Source organism: Pelophylax lessonae, assembly GCF_965119305.1.
Source record: "Pelophylax lessonae genome assembly, chromosome: 9".
Lineage (NCBI taxonomy): Eukaryota > Metazoa > Chordata > Amphibia > Anura > Ranidae > Pelophylax > Pelophylax lessonae.
In genome coordinates, this window is record NC_138776.1 from 144,098,955 (window position 1) to 144,126,131 (window position 27,177).

At 41.4% G+C, this 27,177-nt stretch overlaps 1 protein-coding gene across 1 annotated transcript in view; it reads left to right on the forward strand.

Moving 5' to 3' along the window:
• SPOCK2 (SPARC (osteonectin), cwcv and kazal like domains proteoglycan 2) overlaps positions 1 to 27,177 on the forward strand; it is a gene marked incomplete at its 5' end in the record, with an annotated part of 66,485 nt that overhangs the window by 19,876 nt on the left and 19,432 nt on the right. Inside the window, 6 exons of the mRNA XM_082267720.1 lie at positions 809 to 923; positions 3,284 to 3,413; positions 10,423 to 10,545; positions 14,108 to 14,326; positions 16,829 to 16,891; positions 22,975 to 23,112. Coding sequence (XP_082123846.1) covers positions 809 to 923; positions 3,284 to 3,413; positions 10,423 to 10,545; positions 14,108 to 14,326; positions 16,829 to 16,891; positions 22,975 to 23,112 — 788 coding nt within the window. The remainder of the gene's footprint in view (positions 1 to 808; positions 924 to 3,283; positions 3,414 to 10,422; positions 10,546 to 14,107; positions 14,327 to 16,828; positions 16,892 to 22,974; positions 23,113 to 27,177) is intronic.

A 27,177-nucleotide genomic window follows, 5' to 3' on the forward strand; every position in this document is an offset into this window, starting at 1 on the left:
ATGCTCCCTCTATACAGCTTGCTCTCTTCCCACCCCAGACAGAGACCCCAGGTCCCAGCTCATATTTTGACAACCCCATCCACCACAAACTGTGATCCTCACCCCCCACCTGTTTGTGAGTGCTATTGTTGTCTATATTGATTTTTATTTTTAATTAATTGTGCTACACTATGTCTGCTTGGTGCCTCTCTTTCTCTCCCTTCAAGTAAAAAGATACCCTACTTGTCAAGCCTTAAAATGGCGACAAACCACGGTACCCAACATTTTCCATAGGTGACACTTTAAAACCTTTTACAGGCCATGGATTTAGAGTTAACAGTGAATAATGGCCCTGGAATTATTGCTCAGACTCTGGTTTGAATATTTAGCTCAATCAGACAGCTGCAGACTTTGGTGTTTGTTTACATCCTGGCTGCGCCTGCACATTACAGTCCCCAGACTTCCATGTGTCCCTCTCCCTTCATCTGCAGTCTCAGGAGTCAGCCTTTTAGAAATCTTTAGGGCTGTAATGCATAGGCTTGGCCAGGACTGAGAGACTTGCAGTGCTGGATATAAACAAATACCTTAGGCCACGGCACTCGGATTGGTAAACATGCATTGGTGGAGGGAATGGGTGGATTCATTTAAGCGAGAGTAAATGGGAAAAAGGGATAAGTGCTCAAACCTTATAAATAAAATATGCCAATCCAAATGAGCTGTTCAAGGAACAGGGCACACTTGGCTAGTAAATAAGTAAACCAATGAGTTTAGTAATCTGAAACTGTTCCTAGGTTATTCATTTTATTAATGTTTGTATTTTTCCTTGCAGAATTAAGCAACCCAACTTGAAACTCCATGGGAGCAAAGACAGCCTCTGTAAACCCTGTCATGTGACTCAGCCTGCATCAGTGTGTGGTTCTGATGGCCACACGTACACCTCTGTGGTAAGGAGCAATTTTTATTATAATGGCTAATACAGAATCAGTAAAATATTAAAAATGGGTGGGACTTGTGCTGAGTGACCCCCATAAGGTGTTGGCTTTACAGATCACAGTTATATTGGTGTATTACCATTGTTGGAGTGCAGAACTGCCTCAAGTCTTAAAGAAACCGGTCTGGGGAGTTGCTATTGCTGATTTTGAAGGTGATTGGTCTAGGGCTGTCATGCTTTCTTTCTTGCACTGCTTGGTGTGTTACTGACCTGGAGCAAGCATGCACATATCATTTTCTCTTTCACAAGTTTTTCCTTCACGATCATTTTTTGACTTCTTGGGAAATTTTTCACAAAATGTTTCGATAATAATATCACAAGAGAGACCCTCTTGGGCCTTTTTTTTTTCTTCCCCTTTGGTTTAGGAATTATTAAGGTGCAGTAAAGCTGGTATTTGACACAGATGTATAGAGGTATAAACCTAATTTTACTTGTTATTTGTTGTTTCTTTTTTTGATTTTTTTCATTTCATGTATTGTTGAAAAAATTTAATAAAAACATATAAAAAAAAAAGCATGCACATATCAGGTGTCAGGACTAATCACGGACAGTGAATCACTAAGCAGTGTGTTTATAAAAAGTTTGCAGAGGTATTCATCCTGTGAAACTGCATGAACATTCATTTTTTGCAAATTGGGGCAAAAATAGATGTTATTAGGCTGTTTTCTCTCCAGGTCAAATGTTTTTCATGCATCAACCCTTTCGCTGCCAGGTCCATACATCCTACGGACCTGACAGCGAAGGGTTTTACATACATTCCTGTACTCCTATCTATCACATGGAAGCATTTGAGCAGCTGCCCTCTGCCTGATTGCTTCCACACACCCCCGGTAACGGGGTAATGCCCCCTGCCCCTGCAATGTATCTCGGGCACTGCTTGCCCATCTGCGGGTCCGGGGCTGACATAGCGGGTGCCGCCAGGTAGAGGGGAGGGAGCAGAGCTGACACACGTCCCCTCTCCTCCTCTCCTTGTGAGATACTGTAGTTCTCAACTGTCCCTGATTTCAAGGGACTGTCTCTGATTTGGAATGAAGTCCCTCTTTCCTCCTCATTTGTCCCTCATTTTGGTCTGATCTATATAGTTGTATATAAAATGCACTATTTACCTTTCCCAAAGTGTTTCCCAGCGCTAAACCTTTCATCCAAATTTTAAATTGCTTCATTTGTAAATTTCAGATGCCAATATAAAGAAATAGTAGTGAGTTTAACTAATCATTTTTTTTTTTGATAAATCTCCTTTAAGGGGGCATAGCAGAGGGGTGTCCTACACTTACAGTCTTTTGATAATAGATTTCCCATCGTTCCCATCTCAAAAAGTTGGGGGGTATGCCTGAATATAGGGGAAGAGCCGTAAACATAAGGAAGTCCATAGGTGTGCGCGGGGAGTGTGCCAGGTCCCCCTACTGCTCGGGCTTCCCAATGTGATGCCCACCCCCCTCCTCCAGTGCTGCTGGCTACCCTCCTCTTCTCTCCTCTCCCCTTGGCTGCTGCTGGGGATTTTTTCGGTTGGAGAGTGGGGAAAAGAGCTACTCAATATGTAATTTACCAGCCCCTTCCTTTTCTAAATGAACACACTCTCTCACTGTGTTCATTCACAAACTGAAATATAGCAAACACAGTTTACTATGCTTCAGTACATTTGTGCTTTGGGGTGCACACTCTAATGCAGTAGGCTGTGCACACTTATGATGACGTCCTAGTTACTGTAGTTCGAAATGCAGCTCACTACACTAACTTCTATGCAGTAAGGTGTATCTTGATCTGCAAGAGAGGGCTTCTATAGTTCAGAATAATGGAAGTGAGAAGCGAGTGATTGCTGCCTTTCTGCAAAGTTCACACATAGTACACAGAGGTTTTCCCTGAGAAACCCATTTATCTGTTGCCATATTACCACACTCCTTCCTACTTTCCTAAATGTCTTTTTGATTATTGCAGTCATTTATACTAAAAGTGAAAGTTTTTATCCCCAGTGTTTCACAGAACACAAGAAAACATCACATCTGTCAACCCAACTGCTAAATAACATCTTACATTGAGTTTAGTGCCAAAGTCATGCTGGCATTTCTACAATCCTCCCTCTACATCTACATCTACTCTTAGCAATGTGTTAGATAACATCTGTGATAGAAAGTGCTACTATTCTGTAGGTCTGAGCAGCTTGAGAACAACAAAAAGTATTTGAAATTGCAAGTTCTGAAACAACAGAGGTTGTCAGGCATTAGCTTACGTGTGAGTTACTGCCGTCACGTACGCGTAGCTGTGTGCCAGGAATTAGCACAGCAATGCTCAGATCTTCCTTCTCTCATTTATTAGTGTAAACTGGAGCAGCAGGCATGCCTGAGCAGCAAAGAGCTGACTGTGAAGTGCCAAGGTTCTTGTCCATGTCCAACAGAGAACTCTCCTACCACGACCACCACCACCACTACAGACGCCAACAAACAGGGTAAGCTTTCAAACTGTTTTATTTAATGAACCACTTCTGGCCTGGAAGGTTTTACCCCCTTAATGACCAGGCCATTTTTTGTGATACGACACTGCGTTACTATAACTGACAATTGCGTGGTCATGTAACGCTGTACCCCAAAAAAATGATGTCTTTTTTTTCCCCCCACAAATAGAGCTTTCTTTTGGTGGTATTTGATCACCTCTGTGGTTTGTATTGTTTGCGCTATAAACAAAAAAAGACCAACGATTTTGAAAAAAAAAAGCTAAATTTTTTTACTTTCTGCTATAAAACATATCCAATAAAAAATGTAAAAAAATAATTTCTCCATCATTTTAGGCCAATATGTATTCTGCTACATATTTTTGGTAAGAAAAAAATCCCAATAAGCGTATATTGATTGGTTTGCGCAAAAGTTATCACATCTAAAAAAAAGGGGGATAGATTTATGGCATTTTTATTTATTTTATTTTTTCTTACTATAGCGGCGATCAGCGATTTTTAGCAGGGCTGCAACATTGTGGCGGATAAATCAGACACCTAACTGACACTTTCGAGGGGACCAGTGACACTAATACAGAAATCAGTGCTTAAACTATGCACTGTTACTGTACTAATTACACTGGCAGGGAAGGGGTTAACACCAGGGGCAATCAAAGGGTTACATGTGTTCCTAGGGGATGCTTTAAAACTGTTTTGGGGATGGACTCACTAGATGAACACAGAGATCCCTGTTCCTAAATAGCAGTAACACAAGATCACTGTGTTCATCTCTGACAGAACTGCGGTCTGCCTTGTTTACATTCGCAGACCACCATTATGTCTCCCAGGGGACATCGCGTCTGCCGGACCCACTAATTGGCTCCCACTCTGGCCAATCGGCGTGCGCCCCCGCTGGCTGTTGCACGAAATTATGTACAGGTACGTAGTTTCGCGCAATAGAACTGACTTTCCGCAGTATATGTACTGCTGGCAGTCGGCAAGATGGGTAAAGTCCAACTCCAAGAAATACAGAAAACGAACCTTGCAGTGGGACTCCTGCACACTGCATAGGTTAAATGCTCTAGGGCAGTGGTCCTCAACTCCGGTCCTCAGGGCCCACTAATAGGCCAGATTTTAAGTATTACCTTGGGGAGATGCAGACTGGAATACTGCAATCACTCAGCAGCAAATGATATCACTTGGGATGTATTTCAGTTATCTTGCAAATCTGGCCTGTTAGTGGGCCCTGTAGGCCAGGGTTGAGGACCAAGGCTCTAGGGCAGGGGTCTCCAAACTGCGGCCCAAGGGCCAGATGCTGCCATTTTGTAATCTTTATATGGCACTTGGGGCACTATTCCTGCCAATGATGTGAGCCATTATTCCTCCCACTGACACCAACAATGGGACACTATTTCTTCCTCTGATACCGGTGATGGCGTACTATTACTCCTACTAATACCAATGATGGGGCACTACTCCTCCTCCTACGGACCTCAAACCCTGGGGCCATGTTTATTTTCACAGATACTGGACTCGGGGCATTTTCTACCCTTACACAATCTTCCCCCCTAAAGTCTGAAGGACAGTAAACTGGCCCTTTGTTTGAAAAGTTTGGAGACCCCTGCTCTAGGGGATGAGGAAGTGGAAGTGTAATACTTACTTTACTTCTTGGTCCTGCAGGTTCTGGTGCTTTCCTCCACTCAGGTAACCTACTGTCTTCACGTACAGTGCAGGGTTACTGGCTCTGCATTGTACTTGATTACATCATTATGTGATTTTCACCCAGATCATCTTATAGAAGAGGGTTCAGAGTATTGTTTACATAGATACAGGGAATCTGCTGGAGAGAGGAAAAGGGTCAATTTGAAACCTAATTCCTTATCCACTATGAGCATTTAACTCTTGCAGTGCATGGGGCCCTACTGCAAGAGTCATGTTTGTGTAATTACTGCAGTTGGGTAGTGCTTTAGCATGCAAAACAATTGCAATAGCATAAAGGGAGAAGTTAATGGTTTTGGGTCAGTTTATTTGGGTCAGTAATTTGTTTTACAAATAAATATTTAATCCTTGGAGCACCAATGATTCCTGGGAACATCCAATGATGGATTCAGAGCAGACTGTAGGGTTTCTAAAGAGAAAGTACAGCGGGAGCTGTTTGCATTTAGACTCCACATCTCTGACCAGAACTTCAGAAGGACCACCCCATACACGACTAGGATAGAGTTTGAGGGGAAGGAGTCACTTATCTGACTCATTTAGCTGTATAGGTAAATTTTAGCACGAGCTATTGATTACTCTCTGTAAAAAGGCTTTTTTTTTTTTTTTTTGTTTGAACAAAAGAGATAGGGATACCATGGAAAAGCTCCAGCTGCTGGCAGAAAATAAAAATACAAACTAAATGCAATAAATCATAGTTATTTGACTAAACGCTAAAAATTGTTATGGCAATTACCGCTTGTGTTAAAGCTTAGTAAACAACCAATTATGCAAAATTGCTCAATCAGAATTACATGATTTACAGTCTTTTTAAATGCCCAACTCACTTTCATGCAACCTCTTGTAGTTTTTTTTTTTTTTTTAGCTCTATCTAACCCTAAGTGATCCCAATTACAGTGAGATTTCTATGCTAGGCAGTGTAAATTTGGAACATTATACAGTCCAGTTTTAACGGAGGTGGTCAGCTTTAGATAATGATATAAATGATTAAAACATTTACAGCTTTTAAAAAGTTAGGATAACAAAAAGAAGCTCAGATTAGGGGCGAGCTATGGGTGCAGGCCAAGCATGGCTTGCAGTTAAACTTAATTGTTCTGGGTTTGTGGACCAAACTAATGTGGTCATTTGTGCCATAGCAACCAACTCCCAATAATATACATTCTGGCCCTTAAAACTTAGGTCTGGTGGCACAGAATGGTCAATAACAGGGGCTATACTATGTGCCAGCCCTTCACTATAAAAAGGCATGGTTTCTAGCCGCCATATTGAAAATGTGCAGACCTGGGAAAGAGAAAACATAAGGAGTGCTGCTGGTGAATTGCATAGAGATAGATTTGTGTGGTGGTTGTGTGCTGACTAGGGATGATCGAATGGTTCGTTTCGACCATCGGTTCGACCCGAACATTGACCGTTCGAAATTCGGCCGAATTCCGAACTTTTTGCGGAAAAAGTTCGGAATTCGGCAACCAGAACCGACCAAAATGCAATGGGACAGGAACTGGGCTTTAAAAGCCCGTGATTGGACCAGAAACATCAGTAAAAGCCATTTGAGGGGGCAGGAGGATGCTAGGAATGTGATTGGAGTGACTAGGGGGTCCAGAGGCCAATCAGTAGTGAATACGCCCCCCAGTATATAACATAGCCCTGCCAAATCTCTAGCACTGTAATACAGGGGCTGTGGAAGAGAGTGGAAGCAGTTCTGTTACTCCTGCTGCAAAAGTGTCATTTAGCAATTATTAGTGTGAGGAAAGGGATATCTAGTGTAGTTAGGGTACTATATACCACTATAGTTAGATTCAATAATCTAGTTTCTGTAGGGAAAGTGTTAAGTGTCAGGGTGACCGTAGTGTAGTGTAGGGAGAACTGACTCTGACTGCTATGACAGGGTGACAGAACTCATCCATGTCAGGGTGACCGCCATAAGAAAAAGATAATTTTTCTTGGAATTTTTAGTAGAGCAGGGATGGGGCTCCTCTCCTTGTATGCCAGGGTGACCGAATTCATCCATGTCAGGGTGACCGCCATAAGAAAAAGATTGTTTGTCTTAGAATTTTTAGTAGAGCAGGGATGTGGCTCCGCTGCTGTCACACCTAGGCGTTTTTGTTTCAGGCGTTTATTGGGCTTTTTTTGTGGACGTCTTTGGTGGCAGGCATGACATCTGAACTTCTGTGTAGGGGTATATATATACACACACACACATATATGTATATATATACACATACACACATATAGGTGTGAAAGTAGCAGAACCCCATCCATGCGCTAATGAAATTATTTGCAGGGATGTGGCTCCGCTCCTATCACACCTATATGTGTGTATGTGTATATATACATATATGTGTGTGTGTATATATACCCCTATACAGAAGTTCAGATGTTATGCCTGCCTCCAAAGACGCCCAAAAAATGCCCAAAAAAACGCCTGCAACAACACACCTGGGCGTTTTTGTTGCAGGCGTTTATTGGGCATTTTTTGGGCATCTTTGGAGGCAGGCATAACATCTGAACTTCTGTATAGGGGTATATATACACACACACATATATATGTATATATACACATACACACATATCGGTGTGAAAGTAGCGGAACCCCATCCATGCGCTAATGAAATTATAGGTGTGATAGGAGCGGAGCCACATCCCTGCAAATAATTTCATTAGCGCATGGAGGATTGGGTAAATAAAACTGCTTTTCCCATCCCTTAGACCTAAACAAGATTTTAACCCATGCAGTGTGGAGGCAGCCCTATTGCAAGAGAGGATTTATTTTTCCCTGGAGTCGGGCTTTAAAAAACATTTGGCCTCTCGCTAAGACCTAATCTTTGTAACAGATCAGCAGTAAAGCAGTACAGCTACTTGTGGTTCTATTAACATATGGTCTCTCCATCCCCTCTACAGAATGTTTTCTTCCACAACTGGGAGGTCTTGCCAGAATTTACCTGGTTTATATAGAATCTACAGGATATGCCCCCCCCCCCCCCAGTCTGTCAGTCAAGCTCAATGTTAAGTGATTCTCAGACGAACACCCTCAGTTAACCTTTCAGTGATTTATTTGTCTTCATAACTGCCATTAAATCACCCCACTATGGAGTTTTACTGATCTTTTTTTTTATTATTTCAGCCACTTTAAGGAAATGTGGCAAAGAGTTTTTTTGTGCACAAAATCCTAAGAGAGGGTTATTTTGGACTCACTCTTGAATGGTACAGTATATTCCCCAAAATTTTCCACATGGGAAGGGGGGGGGGGATGAAAAGTCCCTCTTGAGGCCTTTCCTTTCCTTCTCCCCATATTCCTTCTCTGTTACCTGCTGTGTCATAGCATTTGACAGGCTGGTGGATGGAAAGGATGGCTTTCTGTGCTAAGTGATGGAGAGTGGCATATGGCTTTCTGGGTAAAATAATGGTGGCTGAGTACCTGACTGATACTAGGGTGTAGTACAGGCCACAAAGAGGGCATACATGGGATGTAAGGCAAAGGTTGGATAAAGATATTGGGCATAGGAGTGATTTGGGGACTTTTTTTTAAGCAGCTGTACTGCAGCAGTCTGTAGTCTGACCCTGGAGAGGAGAAAGAAAATGGAGCAGGAGCAGCACTAGAAAGACAAGTGGCTGCTCTGAGTTGATGAGGAAGAGGAAAGGACACATAATCAGCACAGTAGAAAAAAAATGGCTGACCTGTGCATTTGCCTGCTAATTTCCTCATCCCCCTACTTTATTTGACAAAGTTCTTTTTGCTGCAACCATTCAAACATAATCTAATGAAAAGTTCCTGGTCTTTTTTCTCTTCTTCCTCCTTAAGGGTCTTTTTTTTGGGGATTTTAATTTGCCATTGTCCTCCTCTTCCTCGAAAGCACAGGTCAGCCATTTTTTTTCTACTGTGCTGATTATGTGTCCTTTCCTCTTCCTCATCAACGCAGAGCAGCCACTTGTCTTACTAGTGCTGCTCCTGCTCCTGCTCCAATAGCTATGTGCCCTTGAAGAGGAGGAAAAAGGAAATGGTGCATTAGCAGCACTCTAAAATAAAGGGCAAAGGTAAGAGTAATGTGTGCCTTTTTAAAGTGCTCTCCCACTTTTACCACACCTGATATGCTGCAGGCCACAACGATGGTGTTGGCCCCAGTTACATTAATAAAGGCGCACACTGCAGAGCTCTTTGTTTTCATCCCATATTCAAGTTTTTTCCCAACTGCCTTGACCTTAGCCAGTTTCTACCAAACACAAACCTGAAGTTTATTTTTAAACATTTTGAGAATAAGTGGGGATATGGGAGGGGGTTTGGGTAATGTGGGGTTGTGGTTTTGAAGTGTTTTTGTGCACTGTTTTAACATTTTCCAACAAATGTATTTCCCAGTAGCCATATTACAGTAAATACTGCAGTTGTTTTTGGCTGAACTTTTTTTGGCTTAGGCAGAACAGTCAGAGACTTGTATACTCATAGGCAGAACCCCTTGTGCCTAAGCAGGCAGGTTATAGAAAGCTGAAATCTTATGTGGGGCATTAGCTTTTTGACAAGCAATATAAAGAGGCAGGTAAGTGGCTGCTTTTATTTATGACCTAGTTTTGTCATGTCCTTTTAATCCTCCATTAAGTAAAACTTGGACCCTCTATTATTAACCTAATACATTTTCAGTGTCCGGGTTTTTGGGGGGAGATGGGCATTAGTATTACACTGTAAAAGAGTTACTAAAGTGGTTCTACAGGCTGAAGGTTTTTTTAACCTTAATGCATTTTCTACATTAAGGTAAAGAATTGTCTGAGTGCAGCTCGCCGCATATTCTTATCGGAACCCCATCTCGATCCAGCGATGGGCACGAGAGCAGCGGCTCTCTCACTCCTTATTGGCTCAGAGACAGCAGCAGGAGTCTTTGGCTCCCACTGCTGTGAATCACAGCCAGTGAGGAGCAAGCTGGGGTGGGGCCGAGCCATACTCTGAGTGTCAATGGACAGCAAGCCAGTACCAGTGCCTCTATAGCATGAGGCTTGCTATGGTGAGCACTCGTCAGGGGGGAGAGCTTGGATTGCATGTGGGGGACCCCATAAGAGGAGGATCGCGGCTCCTCTGTTCAAAACCATTGCACAGAGCAGGTAAGTATAACATGTTTGTTATTAAAAAAATAATAATTTTACAATCACTTTAAGTGCTTGGACCCTAAATTCTCTGAGAGACAATGCAGAAACTAGACTGACTGCCTAGTTGGCACAAAATATAGTAGAAAGTAAGAAATGTAAATAGATGCATTGACCTAATAGAATAATAGCTCTAATTGACCACTTGGTTCCCTTTTAAATATTGATATTGTTCCTATTATAGGAGAGACATGTACTGGTCAGGACCTGGCAGACCTTGGAGACCGTTTACGGGATTGGTTTCAGCTACTTCATGAGAACTCTAAGCAGAACAGTACAGCAGGTGCAGGAGTTAAACAAGTGAATGGTAATGTACTCATCCTGAACAGCTTGTTTTATTTAATTCAAAAACAGTTCAATATAGAGAACGTTTGAAATCAGTCTATTTTAACATGGTTCATGAGCCTACATATATATATGTCATTGTAGCTCAGCTATATAAACTTAATGTGGTATTTAAACATAGATGTTTTTGACAGGTTCAAAGGTTAATTCTATCTGATAAAATGGATAATAAAGGTTTATAGCTGATCTCCAGGCAAGATGTATATATATTTAAAAAAAACAATTAAATGCAGTTGATCGTTCCTTTCAAAAATAATTAAATTCATTTTATATACAAGATTTGAGTGTGTCATATCAGCATATGTTACCCCTACTGTGGAGTAAAGAGGGACAGCACCAGACGCTAATCAGGCTGTGCCACACTGCATATTTGTTGACAGGGAACACAGACAGTAGAAGAGAACAGATTTGATGATATGTAAGTGTGTTCTTCTTTATTGCTCAAGGAGCAGGCAGTGGGCAGGGAAGTGACACCACATTCCTTATCTCTAAAAGAGAAATTGGTGTCATACTCCTAGCACAGGAGTAGTTATCAGAAAAGTGGCTGGACGCAATTATAAATCCTTTGGAAGATGGGACAATTTACAAATGGGGAATTCAGATCCAAAATTTCTTTAAATCATTGAAATGTATATAAAACAATTTCTAAAAATAAATAGGAAATAAAAGTTGCAAGAAATGTATCTTTTACAGATTTCAGAGTACTGAGAAAATGCATTTGGCCAGCAATACAGGTTTTTCCATTATAAAAGGTTTGTCATTTGGTCTCAGTGTTATCTGTGAAGATTATCAAAATAAGTAGTGAGGAAATGTATTGGCAATTTACAAATTGCAGATTGAGTAAATCATAATTCTTTTGACTCTGCGCAGCCAATTTCTGCAAACTGTAGAAAACGAGAAACTATGATTCAGGCATAACGATTGGGAAGATCCAAAGTATTGTTTGATGTTCTATGGATTGTGTACATATACAAATGCCATGGCAGTAGTACTAAGAGATATACAAATAATATTACAGTGCCAATGCTGATACCGATGAATGCTTTGTACTTCCACCATGGAACAGCAAAGCTATTTTAACCGAGTGGCATAAAGTTCTATTAGAGTCGAGCAGTGCATGGAAATTACACTCACAAATGCATTCTATGTAATGCCAGCCAAGTGATTATACCAGTTTCTTGGATGATATGATATATAGTCTTTATGTCTTCATAGAGGCAATGATACAGTGTTCCATTCTCCATTAATGAATGCGGAGCAGGCACATGTATTAGCAATCCAAAGATTCAGATGAAGCATCTGGTCATGAATCTAGGAGCAGTTTGAAAGAAACTTGGGCCAATAATTTATTGGAGCACTTCACATTCCAAAAGAGCTTGATCGGTACTTTGGAGAAATGATTCATTGCTTAATTAGCATCTCGTTAGCAAAGCAAAACATTTTAGAAGTTAATTATCAGAATCTCTTGGCATGACATAGGGACAATAGTACCACCGAGTGATGTTGATAAACAGTTTGACATAGGGCTGACCAGAAATTAAGCACACGTCTGCTCCATCAAAATGTGGCATTCCACAGATGTTGTGAGAATCGGCAAGTGTCGGCAGAACTGCTAAGCTTAGGAAATATGATAATCTTTTGAAGATTGGGGCCATTCAGTAAACAGTACAATGAGTACTCTGTCAGTTCATTTTATGTTATACGTATACTCATTTGACCCCTCTTACCTTAAGCACAAGGTAATGTACTCTACTGGAAATAAAATAGCCCTCTTTTCAATCAGATCTTAGTATAAGTGGATTTAGCCTGAAGTGATTAATCAGAATGAATGCTCATTAGGCACAAGTAGCTAAACCTAGAATAAATTCTGATTCCCTGTAAGTGTATTAGATTGTACACAGTACATGTTCAACTGTTTTGTTGTATTCATAATCAACCAGTTAAATACCTTCTCAGCCAGTTTTTGGTCTGATCCTTCCTTGTCAAACCTTTAACCATGGCACAGTCTTATTTCCAAACCATTTTTCTGAGAAATATAAATGATATAATGGATTGAAAAAATCCAAAGTTGGTTTAAAGAGAACCTATAAATAAAGCCTTAGCTGTCTGACTGTCAGGCTGTTACTAGAGTTGCTGACCTTAAACAAGTGTAGGAATAAGGAAATTTGACTTTTGTTAGATTTTGATTTCCTGCACGTATTTACTGACTTTGAAGTTTGGAAGTCAGGTGCAGCCTAGGAAAGGTAAAGACACAGCCTAGCATTTTCAGAAGTAAGTCAGGAAAGGTAAAGACACAGCCTAGCATTTTCAGAAGTAAGTCAGGAAAGGTAAAGACACAGCCTAACATTTTCAGAAGGAAGTCAGGAAAGGTAAAGACACAGCCTAACATTTTCAGAAGTAAGTCAGGAAAGGTAAAGACACAGCCTAACATTTTAAGAAGTAAGTCAGGAAAGGTAAAGACACAGCCTAACATTTTCAGAAGCAAGTCAGGAAAGGTAAAGACACAGCCTAACATTTTCAGAAGTAAGTCAGGAAAGGTAAAGACACAGCCTAGCATTTTCAGAAGTAAGTCAGGAAAGGTAAAGACACAGCCTAACATTTTCAGAAGTAAGTCAGGAAAGGTAAAGACACAGCCTAACATTTTCAGAAGTAAGTCAGGAAAGGTAAAGACACAGCCTAGCATTTTCAGAAGTAAGTCAGGAAAGGTAAAGACACAGCCTAACATTTTCAGAAGTAAGTCAGGAAAGATAAAGACACAGCCTAGCATTTTCAGAAGTCAGGAAAGGTAAAGACACAGCCTAGCATTTTCAGAAGGAAGTCAGGAAAGGTAAAGACACAGCCTAGCATTTTCAGAAGGAAGTTAGGAAAGGTAAAGACACAGCGCCTAGCATTTTCAGAAGTAAGTCAGGAAAGATATGCTCATATTTCCTTAATAGGAGGTGTATGTTAAAGATGATACCTGTAAAACTAGTGTACACTTAAAAAAAAAAATAACTGATAATATCTTTAATTTGACATATATTCCACTACAACTCCAGCTAGCTTAATTTTTATTTTTTGCAAATTCTTTTTATTAGAAATTTTAAAGTGCATATACACAGTAGCGGTGGCCACAAAAAACACCACCTTACAATAGGCTGCACAGGGCCAACTTGAACATCTACAAGCTAGATCATTTAATCAATAAAAATAATAAACATATAAATGCATTTGTCACCAAAATATTGGTCCTCCCAAGAGGTTTTAAGCTCTGACTTTTCTACTTCCCTATAGTGAAGATAGTGCAGTGCAGCTGGTGGAAAATGAATAGCCAAGAATCACTTCCAAGTTGCTAGCAAAGGAGATGACTTCAGAGCAGAAGAAAATAAGAGCTGTACACATGCTTCCAAATGGGCAAAAATATACACTTAAAAAAAAAAATTATGTACAAAAACTCTTTTTTAAAGGCTTACAATTTATGTTATAATTAAGGAGGTGATAGTTGTTTTCGGAAATGCTAGTAACTACGGATGTTATTTATACAGTGTTAGACAAGACCTTAGTGGCCAGCTGCAAAGACTCAATAGGATGGATGTTCTCCAAGTTGGACTCCAACAATGACCTCTTTTTGGACCAAGCTGAGCTGGCAGCCATCAACCTTGACAAGTATGAGATCTGTATCCGGCCCTTCTTCAACTCCTGTGACACTTACAAAGACGGGCGGGTGTCCACTGCTGAGTGGTGCTTCTGTTTCTGGAGAGAAAGTAAGTAGATGGATTATTACATCACTTGAATTCCTAAAGTAATACTAAATAGAGAAGTGTTAATTGCCATAATTCATTCACATAATCATATATATCATGACACTGTATTTTTTTTTTCTTTTTAATTCTCTGAGTACCTTATTCCTGCAGGACTGTTGTTTGGTCACATGATCTTTCCTTGTTCTTCGGCATCTGCTGGGAAATATCTTTGGAAGGGGCTTTCTATTATATGCTCTCTACAGTGGGAGTCGGTGTCTGGCCAGCCCTGATTGGTGCTGTGCCAGTCACATAACTAAAATAAAAAAGTGGCATCTGCATCCAAGGCACATTTTTTTTACCTTACTAGCATTTACAATTAATATATTTAACCACTTAACGATCGCCCACCACAGTTTTACTGCAGCAGGTCAGCTCTGTCGGCACTGTACATCGTTTTGCGGGACCGCCAGTGGGGGCGCTTGTGCCCATTCACCACAGGGTAAGCCAATCAGCGGGTCTGGTGGCCGTGACTGCTACGGGGCACCCGCGATCGCTCCTCGTGGAGACAGAACGAAGGTCTGCAGTTGTAAACATGACAGACCACTGTTCTGTCAGTTATGAACACAGGGTTCCTGTGTTCCTCCTTTTTAGGAACGCAGGTCTCTGTGTTAATGCAGAAAGCCCATCCCCCACAGTTAGAAAGCACCCCCTAGGGACACATTTAACTCTTTGGTTGCCCCTGGTGTTAACCCCCTCCATGCCAGTGTCATTAGTACAGTAACAGTGCATATTTTTAGCACTGATTACTGTGGTAATGTCACTGCTCCCCCCGAAAGTGTAAAACAATGTCAGTTAGGTGTCCAATCTGTCCACCCCAATGTCAAAGTCCCGCTAAAAATTGCAGATCGCCACCACTACTAGTAAAAGAATAACTAAATAACTAATAAAAATTACAGAAATCTTTCCCCTAGTTTGTAAACACGATAACTTTTGTGCAAACCAATCAATATACACTAATTGGGATTTTTTGGGCACAATACATATTAGTCTAAAACTATGAAAAATTAGATTTTTAATTTTTTTTATAGGGAATGTTATATAGCAGAAAGTAAAAAATATTGTTTATTGTTCATAATTGTCGCTTTTTTTTTTTTATTTAAAGTGCAAAAAATAAAAATCGCACGGGTGATCAAATACCACCAAAAGAAAGCTCTATTTGTGGGAAAAAAAGACATCATTTTTATTTGGGTACAGTGTCGCATGACCTCGCAATTGTCAGATAAAGTAACGCAGTGCCGTATCGCAAAAAATGGCCTGGTCATTAAGGGGTTAAATCCTTCCGGTCCATAAGTAGTTAATACTGGTTTATATTACAACAACGTGTTTTTTGTGAATTTCTTAGTGAATGTAATCAATCAGCATACTATATCTCACCCACATAGTGTTTAGCAATAGAATAACATGGAAGAGGAGGGAGGGAAGGGAGTGTCATTTACCACTGTGACTACACCTACATGTGTGACTCTATAGTCATGTGGGCTGCATGGGTTAAAAAAAAAGGAGGAAATGAAGAATTTAGAAGGGAACTGAAATGTAAGCATGCTCTGTAGAGGACACCAGATGGTCCACATAATCTCAACCTGCAGTGGGGACATACAGGACATGGGAGGGACAGCTGAAAGCCGGATCAACCAGGTATATTCTACTCTACACAAAACAAATGCTTTAGTGGCTTTCTGAGTATACACACTCTGTTATATAGAATGTCATGACAGTTTTTTATTGTCTGGGTTTAATGACATTTTAAATACACCAGTGCTTAAAAGAACTGAACTGAAATTGAGATATATATGTAAACGCAAATAAATAAATGCAACTGAAGCCATTAAAATTATACTGAGAGGTTAGGGCTCATTCAAATGGGTGGCAGGCTTTCTAGTCACTCTGAAAAATTATCAATGGTAGATCACTTTTTCAGGAGAGGTTTAGAACCAGTTTACAGGCATTCAGGAAGCTCTTGAATGCCAGTTTTTCTTTCAATTTCAATGAGGATTTTAAATTGAACTACTTTGCCAGCACCACCAAAGCCCCATTGACTTCAGTGAACAAGTTCGACAGACAGCCTGCCAAGCTCAACATGCTGAGATAAAAATTGCTACACTCTGGAGCATCATAGCTGTGGCAATGTAAAAAGACCTGGCAGCAAACATGGCTGCTTGTAAGTGAACTATTGGGGTGCAATAAAAATGCATATCAACTGCCTGTTTTTACTACCCCCCCCCCCCCCTTAACCCACTACTTATGTGAACTTAACCTTAATGATAGCTTAAGGTATTGAGGAAATCAATTCATAATTCAGGCAAATTAGTGACTTGCACATAATTCTCTTTTCTAAGTTGTTCTCAATTTAATATAAATAATGTGATCATTTTATGATGTTAGATCTTGTTGGATACATGCCTGAACAATAGCATAGTGGTTGTGAACATGGATTCTTGACACTGACAATGTCTCTCTTTTTAGAGCCTCCATGTCTTGTGGAACTTGAGAAAGTGCAGATCCAAGAGGCTGCTAAGAAAAAACCTGGTGAGTCTACAAAGACCCTAAACAGGCTTGCCATTTAGCTTTACTATTCTGTAGTACATTTGCAAGCAATGAAAGGACAATGTCCTCTGGCACCCGAGGCAAAGATGCCAAAGCCCATCTCTCTGAGATGAGCACAGAGATAAAAAGATTAAAAAAAAACACAAAGCAACAAATGACTAAGGAAAGGAAATTCAAAGCTCAGCCTAGCAAATTATATTGGAATATGGATATCTCTGTGTGATCAGTGGATCTTTCCTGTCACTTTGACTTCCATTTTTTGCTCTCTGTGGTATGAGAATGCATTGTCAGCGCTAACACAGAGTTGGTCCAGCTGTGACGCTGACAGCAGACCCTGCTGATTTTCTTGGCTGAGCTACTCTCACAATGTAATCTTCAGGGCTGAGCTGTAAACAGGGTTGTCAGCTTTGACAGCCTGGTCCTGGACAGTGCAGGAGATAACTACGACAATGCAAGATCAAGATAGGCTCGTACCCGGAGGCTAAGGACCTAAGGCTTTTAGTCCTTTCAGTGCAAGTTTTTTCTTGGGTTGGCACAATAGGAAAATGCATTATATTATATTCAATCACATTTAAATCAATAATTGTGTAAATATGAAAAAGACCAAAAACATTTTATTCCACAGATGTGTAAATTTGCCATTACAAAAAAAATCTCTATTCTACTAAACAGCTTTAAACTGCTTGTGAGCAGTAACCTCATTTGCAGCACATTGAATTAGCGATAAAGGGCAAAAAGTAGTTAAATATCTCAGTAGCAGAGAGAATATTTGCTCATGTAACCCTAGGTGTAAGCAAAACAAATGCAATTAGTTATGTCAGCATGCATCACATATTGAAGGCTGAAACACACGTTGCAGCACACCTCAATAGACAAAAATGCACTAACCCTGCATCAGAAAAATGACTGCATGTCCATTCTTGTACATAGTTAGGCCATTCCAAATGAAGTGACACAATGTGCGTTAACAAAGTGCACAAAACCCCAAAAAAACGTGAATGGGCTTAGCTTATAGTAATACAATTGACAAAGCCCCACCCCCTCACTTTTACTGCTCAGTGGTGTCCAGCAATTTTGGAACAAAAATTTGTATTGTTCCCTTTGCTCATTTTTGTATACCCAGGTTATAGAAAAGAATCAAGGAAAAGTCTTCTGGTAGTGTCTAATCTGTGCAGCAACAGTGTTTTTAGTTCAAGATCAAGTTGAGTTACTGAGCATGCGTGGAAATAAAAAAAGAAAATGGAAAGACTATCTACCTGAGGGTCTATGTACCATGTGCACTATACCAGAGATCCCCTGCATGATTGCTAATCATTCAACAAGCTGGGTAGTAGTGTCTGAAATACTATTTATTTTTTGATGTGGAGTTCCTGGGGAGGGATGTTGAACCTTTGCCAAGCTTTTTACTTTAAGTTACTCTTTGAGGCTCGGTTCACACTATTGCGATGCGGGAAGGCTGCGAATTCGCAGCCTGTTCCCGCATCGCACACGCACCCCCGGCAGTTCACACTGCCATATGCGATCCGCTGGGGGTGTCAATGTAATCTTAACGACACCCCCAGTTTGATCGCATATCGCAGTGCGATCGTGCAGTTCGCACAGGATCGGATCGCACAAGTGTGAACCGCTGTGCGATCCGATCCTGATGCGGCAGCAAAAATGCCTCCTGTGCGTCTTTGCTGCGGGTGCGGTGCGAATTTAGCCATACAAACTGTATGGCTAAACTCGCACCGCACAGCTGATCGCATGTCATGTCGGAGCAGTGCGCTCCGACATGACATGCGAACCCGGCACACGCAGAAGTGTGAACCGGCTCTAAAGCACCCAGAAAATGAATTATACTGGTACAACTTATAAAATTAGAATATTATCATAAAGGTAATTTATTTCAGCAACTCAATTCAAAAAGTGAAACTCATATATTTTATATAGATGGCCACACACAGAGTGATATATTTCAAGCATTTCTATATTTTAATTTTGAGGATTATGGCTTACAGCTAGTGAAAACCTAAAATTCAGAATCTCAGAAAATTAGAATTTTATATAAGACATATAAGACCAATAAAAAAAGTATTTTTAATACAGAAATGTTGGCTTACTGAAAAGTATGTCCATGTACAGTATAGTATGCACTCAATACTTGGTCAGGGCTCCTTTTGCATGAATTACTGCATCAATGGAGGCGATCAGCCTGTGGCACTGCTGAAGTCCTATGGAAGCCCAGGTTTCTTTGATAGTGGCTTTCAGCTCATCTGCATTGTTGGGTCTGGTGTCGTTTATCTTCCTCTTAGCCTTAACCCCCAATCCTGGGTTTTAGGTCAGGCGAGTTTGCTGGGCAATCAAGCACAGTGATACCATGATGATAATCATTAAACCAGGTATTGGTACTTTTGGCAGTGCGGGCAGGTGCCAAGTCCTGCATGAAAATTAAATAAGCATTTCCATAAAGCTGGTCAGCAGAGGGAAGCATGAAGTTCTCTAGAATTTCCTAGTAGAGGGGTGTGCTGACTTTGGACTTGATAAAACACAGTAGAACAACACCAGCAGATGACATGGCTCCCCAAATCATTACTGGCTGTGGAGAATTTTGCATTTCATTTGGAAATCAAGTTCCCGAAGTCTGGAGGAAGAGTGGAAAGGCACAGAATCCAAGTTGCATGAGGTCCAGTGTGAAGTTTCCACAGTCAGTGATGATTTGTGGAGCCATATCCACTGCTGGTGTTGATCCACTGTCAGCGCAGCCCTCTACCAGGAAATTCTAGAGCACTTCATGCTTCCCTCTGCTGACCAGCTTTATGGAGATGCTGGTTTAATTTACCAGCAGGACTTGGCACCTGCCCACACTGCCAAAAGTACCAATACCTGGTTTAATGATCATGGTATCACTGTGCTTGATTGCCCAGCAAACTCGCCTAACCCTAAACCTAATCTGTGGGATATTGTCAAGAGGAAGATGAGAGACACCAGGTCCAACAATGCAGATTATCTGAAAGTCCCTATCAAAGAAACCTGGGCTTCCATAACACCTCAGCAATGCCACAGGCTTATCACCTCCATGCCACGCCACATTGATGCAGCAATTTATGCAAAAGGAGCCCCAACCAAGTATTAAGTGCATTTCTATACTATACATGGACATACTTTTCAGTAAGCCAACATTTTTGTACTAATACAAATATATATATACACACGGTATCTGACAAATGTGAGTACACACATAACATTTTTGAAAATATTTTCATTATATCTTTTCATGTGACAACACTGAAGAAGTGACACTTTGGTACAATGTAAAGTAGTGAGTGTACAGCTTGTATAACAGTGTAAATTTGCTGTTCCCTCAAAAGAACTCAACACACAGCCATTAATGTCTAAACCGCTAGCAACAAAAGAGAGTACACCCCTAACTGAAAATGTCCAGATTGGGCCCAATTAGCCATTTTCCCTCCCCGTTGTGTCATGTGACTCGTTAGTGTTACAAGGTCTCAGGTGTGAATGGGGAGCAGGTGTGTTAAATTTGTTGTTATCGCTCTCACTCTCTCATCCTGGTCACTGGTAGTTCAACACGGCACCTCATGGCAAAAAACGTTTTGAGGATCTGAAAAAAAGAATTCTTGTTCTACATAAAGATGGCCTAGGCTATATAAAGACTGCCAAGACCCTGAAACTGAGCTGCAGCATGGTGACCAAGACCATACAGCGGTTTAACAGGATGATTTCCACTCAGAACAGGCCTCGCAATGGTCGACCAAAGAAGTTGAGTGCACGTGCTCAGCGTCATATCCAGAAGTTGTCTTTGGGAAATAGAGGTATGAGTGCTGCCAGCATTGCTGCAGAGGTTGAAGGGGTGGGAGGTCAGTCTGTCAGTGCTCAGACCATATGCCGCACACTGGATCACATTGGTCTGCATGGCTGTCGCCCAGAAGGAATCCTCTTCTAAAGATTATGCAAAGAAAGCCCCCAAACAGTTTGCTGAAGACAAGCAGACTAAGGACATGGATTACTGGAACCATGTCCTGTGGTCTGATGAGACCAAGATAAACTTATTTGGTTCAGATGGTGTCAAGCACGTGTGGCAGCAACCAGGTGAGGAGTGCAAAGAAAAGTGTGTCTTGCCTACAGTTAAACATGGTAGTGGGAGTGTCATTGTCTGGGGCTGCATGAGTGCTGCCAGCACTGGGGAGCCACAGTTCATTGAGGGGACCATGAATTCCAACATGTACTGTGACATGCTGAAGCAGAGCATGATCCCCTCCCTTCTGAGACTGAGCCGCAGGGCAGTATTCCAACATGATAATGACCCCAAACACACCTCCAAGATGACCACTGCTTTGCTAAAGAAGCTGAGAGTAAAGGTGATGGACTGGCAAAGCATGTCTCCAGACCTAAACCCTATTGAGCATCTGTGGGGCATCCTCAAACAGAAGGTGGAGGCGCGCAAGGTCTCTAACATTAACCAGCTTGGTGATGTCATTATGGAGGAGTGGAGGAGGACTCCAGTGGCAACCTGGGAAGCTCTGGTGAACTCCATGCCCGAAAGGGTTAAGGCAGTGCTGGAAAATATAGGTGGCCACACAAAATATTGACATTTTGGGCCCAATTTGGACATTTTAACTTAGAAATTTATTCACTTTTGTTGCCAGCGGTTTAGACATTTTTGGCTGTGTGTTGAGTAATTTTGAGGGGACAGCAAATTTACACTGTTATATAAAAGCTGTACACTAACTACTTTACATTGTGGCAAAGTGTCATTTTTTCAGTGTTGTTACATGAAAAGATATAATAAAATATTTACAAAAATGTGAGGGGTGTACTCACTTTTGTGAGATACTGTGTGTATATATATATATATATATATATATACATACACAGTGCCTTGCAAAAGTATGCGGCCCCCTTGAACTTTGCGACCTTTTGCCACATTTCAGGCTTCAAACATAAAGATATAAAACTGTAATTTTTTGTGAAGAATCAACAACAAGTGGGACACAATCATGAAGTGGAACGAAATTTATTGGATAATTCAAACTTTGTTAACAAATAAAAAACTGAAAAATTGGGCTCTGGTCAGATGAAACCAAAATTGAACTTTTTGGCAACAATGCAAAACGTTATGTTTGGCGTAAAAGCAACACAGCTCATCACTCTGAACACACCATCCCCACTGTCAAACATGGTGGTGGCAGTATCAGGGTTTGGGCCTTCTTTTCTTCAGCAGGGACAGGAGAGATGGTTAAAATTGATGGGAAGATGGATGAAGCCAAATACAGGACCATTTTGGAAGAAAACCTGATGGAGTCTGCAAAAGACCTGAGACTGGGACGGAGATTTCTCTTCCAACAAGACAATGATCCAAAACATAATGCAAAATCTACAATGGAATGGTTCACAAATAAACATATCCAGGTGTTAGAATGGCCAAGTCAAAGTCCAGACCTGAATCCAATCGAGAATCTGTGGAAAGAACTGAAAACTGCTGTTCACAAACACTCTCCATCCAACCTCACTGAGCTTGAGCTGTTTTGCAAGGAGGTATGGGCAAAAATTTCAGTCTCTCGATGTGCAAAACTGATAGAGACATACACCAAGCGACTTACAGCTGTAATCGCAGCAAAAGGTGGCGCTACAAAGTATTAACTTAAGGGGGCTGAATAATTTTGCACGCCCAATTTTTCAGTTTTTTATTTGTTAACAAAGTTTGAATTATCCAACAAATTTCGTTCCACTTCATGATTGTGTCCCACTTGTTGATTCTTCACAAAAAATTACAGTTTTATATCTTCATGTTTGAAGCCTGAAATGTGGCAAAAGGTCGCAAAGTTCAAGGGGGCCGAATACTTTCGCAAGGCACTGTATATATATATATATTTTTTTTTTTCTGAACCTAGCCCGGTTATAAGTACAATGCAAGGATAGAAACATAGCTTTTGATCTCAGGGCTTGTCATTCTAATTTTGACTTCCCTACCTAGTGACCTGTACGATGACCTGAAACATATAAGCATTATGTTTACCTTTGGCATTCCTCTACAAAAGCTAATCACACAACTGCATATCTTGTAGGGGTTTTCATTCCCAGCTGTGATGAAGATGGATACTACAGGAAGATGCAGTGCGATCAGTCCAGTGGGGAGTGCTGGTGTGTGGATCAGCATGGATCTGAGCTAACTGGCACAAGGATAGATGGAAATCCAGATTGTGGTAAGATTTGTAAATAAGAATACTTAGACATTCAGGGCCGGATTTAAAGAAACTGCAGCTTCAGACATCTATGACGTGTTTCAGTTTCGCCGCTTTAAAATCAATTAACTTGCGCACTGGCGATTTGGACAGCGGGACAGCAACAATGAATTCCGCCGTCAGCGGTATTCACTTACGATCGCGGCTTCGCAAATGAGCATACTTATGTCTTTGTGCTTACAGCAGTTTCACATAGCAATGTGGTCTAGTGGATTAGTGCACACATCTCATCTGTAATTCATCTCCCTCTGCTGTAGGTTCGAGGCTTACCATCTCCACCTAACTTTTTTTTTTCTTTTTTTGTTTATATTTTAAAAATGTAACGGATTACATCATATATATTGGTAAATAATGTTACACCCAGAAGCGCTTGCAAACTTACAACATTTTAAGTGATTTTATGATCTCGTCTGTGTGTCGAATCGATCGTATGATTCCAAGTAGCAAAGGCAAGTCACCAAACCCCTACACCACTTCAGGTCAAGATGAAACCTCACAATTTTACCATGGTCTTCTTCCGAGATTCCATACAATGTTTAGTACTTTAGCTATATGTGCTTTTTAGCCTTAACACACTCCTTTATTTTCACCAAACAGCTCTATTCTGCACAATAGCTAAGTGCTTTGCAACTTCACTGCAATTAACAACGTCATGGTTTCAAATCCCAACAATCACTACACTTGGGATCTCTTTTCACTCTCATTTATTTTAGAGATTTTTTAAACAATATCGAATTTTGGGGGGGGGGTGTGTGTTCTACCCAAATTTCAAGCACATTAATGGAACCAACACAATTTTGATTTTATGAGTGTGGTCCTAGTTTTCTTGAGATGAAATTCTTTACATATTTACCATGGTTCTTACAATTTCTGGACCAATAAACATAGGTGTCTGATATTGGACTCTCTCCATATTTGAACAACACAGACCCTCATAGTCCAACACTACATTTGCCTCACACCTCAACACAACACTGTCACATCCCTACCCTACATTCCAACCCCTCACATCACCAGTACAAGCAGCATGCAAAGTGCAAAGCTCCGGCCTTGGCAGCTTAATGGGCCATACACTAAGAATTTCTCAAGACTTTTTCCTGTAGACTTAACCAAACCATATAATATGAGGTCAAACCTCAACACTTTCAATTTGTATGCAATCAGGCAGGCCCTTACACTACATAGAAAAGGTCAATCTGAAGGATAAAGTCTTCTCAAAATCTTAGAGTGTGTATGGCCCTTTTGTCTGTAGGCACCCACCCAAAACAAAAAACACATGTTCCGTTTAAAAGTCTTTATTGTTTATGGAATTACAGCATAAGGAGGGATGCAGCAAGCTAATATTGACAATCTCCAGTGCGTGTGCCTTTACAGCGCCAGCCCACGATCTTTGCTCCATGGCTACGGGATTCTGATCTCTTCACCAACTTCATGCAGAGTCTAGAATCAATTCTGCACCTCTACCAGCTCATAGGGGACAGGCATGGCCAGGTTTCTGTTCAGCTTCCAAGCCACTTTGGAAGTTCCAGGGTGTTCGTGTTGGTCATCGATGCCGGTTCTGGCCATGTGCCTCACCAAATATCCACTGACCACAAAAAAAGACGAGTGGAGTCCATGAAGGTGGGTTTCTACCAGCTACAACTGCAAGCAGTACCACTCCTGGAAAAATAAAACAAAGGATAAGACATTTCATTATGAAAATCACATCTTAATGCCCGTTTGCTTCATTCTGAACTTCATTTATTTTCTACATCACGAGTGAAATAACACATTTTCTGACAACTTACACAAACCAGAAATCATTAATGCAAACATTTGAATACACACCTGTGACGCCAGACAGCCCATCACCACAGGCTTCTCATGGTACATGCCATGATTCCAAGATCTGAAAAATTAGAACACCATAAGATACCAAGCAGCCGTTCATGTTATCAATAACTACACAGGTGGCATAGACACAACTAAACACCTGCCAGCTCTTCTCAGCCCTTTCCACTATTCACAATACCAACATGTTTATGGTTAGAGGTGCATGTTCTTGCTCAAGTAACACAAGTTTACCAATGTTGACTACACTTTATCTACAATGGCAAGTGTCATTGGCAGATGAGAATTACCCTCTGTCTCCCTGTGAGTGGCACCTCTGCTAACTAGCAAATTAATACACATGCCCTATCTCGACCGGTTACAGTACTTACATGTAAAGTGGCTAGCAACCAGGGTATTCCGGGTGGCCATACCTGCAACGATGCTCCGCTGCCTGGGGGCCGCCGGCTGACGGACCTCTGGCTCCCTCTCCTCCGTCAGCTCCCAATATTCAACCCGGGCAACGCACATGTTGTGCAACACGCAGCACGCCAGGATGATCTTGGAAGCCTTTGCAGGAGAGTACAGGAGTTCACCCCCAGGCCGGGCAAGGCAGAGAAACCGGGATTTGAGAAGACCTATGGTCAACTCGATGATACTCCGGCTTCTCCGCAAGGCCCTGTTGTAATTCATTTCTGCTCGGCCCTGGGGGTACCTGATTGGAGCCATCAGCCACGTCAGCTGCGGGTAACCAGCATCCCCTGAAAAAAAAAATATACATTAGTTCTTCATATCATGTGACTTTAGATGACTCCTCAAAATGGGAGACAATTATGCATTTTACTAAACAACCTGCTCGTCTGTTTGCAAAAACTCATATGAAACATCTCAACTCTGTCTAACTACCTAAATCACTAATACAAATGGGAAAAAGGACACACAAAGTGGTGTGTTTGGCCCGTATTTTTTTTCCTATTACATTAGCATAGGCATTACTTCTGAAATATATCTGCAACTAGAGTGAGGAAACCAATATTGACTCACTTATGCAAAGTACTTTTGGGATATGGCAATACCATTGGAATCATTTGTAGGTTTTTTTTGGGTGGCTAGAGGACACCATTTACACATTGGTTAACCACCTTCATTTGACTCAAAGACAACTTTGGAAATCTTTCTGTTGTGAGCTGCTAGGCTGCTGATCTGGTTGTGTGCGAACAGCCTGCCAACTCCTTTTACATCCATTTTAGGTAGGCTTTGCTTAAATCAGGGTGTACACCGATGTAGCTTATTCCTATGTCTATGTAATCTTACAGTTTATGTTGTTAAGACAAAATACTTTACCAATAAGCCACCCTTGGGGCATTTGTCCACTTTCAAATGCCTGGTACAGAGCACTGGTTTGTAACATCCTGGAATCATGGCACGACCCTGGGTGACCAGTGTTGGCACTCATTATGCACTGTTTGGCGTCACAAACCAATTGGACGTTCAGGGAGTGGTACTGCTTGCGGTTCCGATAGTCAATTTCGTGGCTCCTTGGTGGCCTAATGGCTATGTGGGTGCCATCTATTGCCCCTAGGATTTGCAGCATGTGTGCCCGCAGGTAGAAGCCCAACTTCACTTCATTCCACTCATTTTCATTCTGTGGCCAGTGGATAAAATTGGGCACTAGATCCACTATGGCATTAATGACCAACATGAACACCCTTGAAACTGTGGGCTGGCTAATGCCCATTATACTTCCAGAAGTGGCTTGGAAGCTGCCACGCCCTAAAATATACAAAGTGGCCAGCAATCTGGCCATGCCGGGCACCGCATGGCTGCGCTGTGTGTCCACTTCAATTTTGTCTGCTATGAGCTGGTAGAGGTGTAGAATAGTTCCTCGCTCGAGCCGGAACTTCCTCCTGACATCAGAATCCCGCAGCTTGTCCAAATAGATCCTTGGAGCAAAAATGTGTGGCTGGCGAGGTAAGGGCACACGGACTGGAGGTGCTGCTGGAGGTGCTGCTGCAGCTGCTTCCCCAGCACCTGCTTCCCCACCTTCTGCTGCCTCCTGTGCTAGGGCCTCCTCAAACAGGGCACCGATAAATGCCAACATTGCACCATCTAAAGCATCTGGGATTTCGTTCTCCATTTTGAACGCGCAAATTCGCGCATGCGCAGATATATATAGAAACGGACGCTAATTATCACACCTGTGAGCCAGCTATAAAA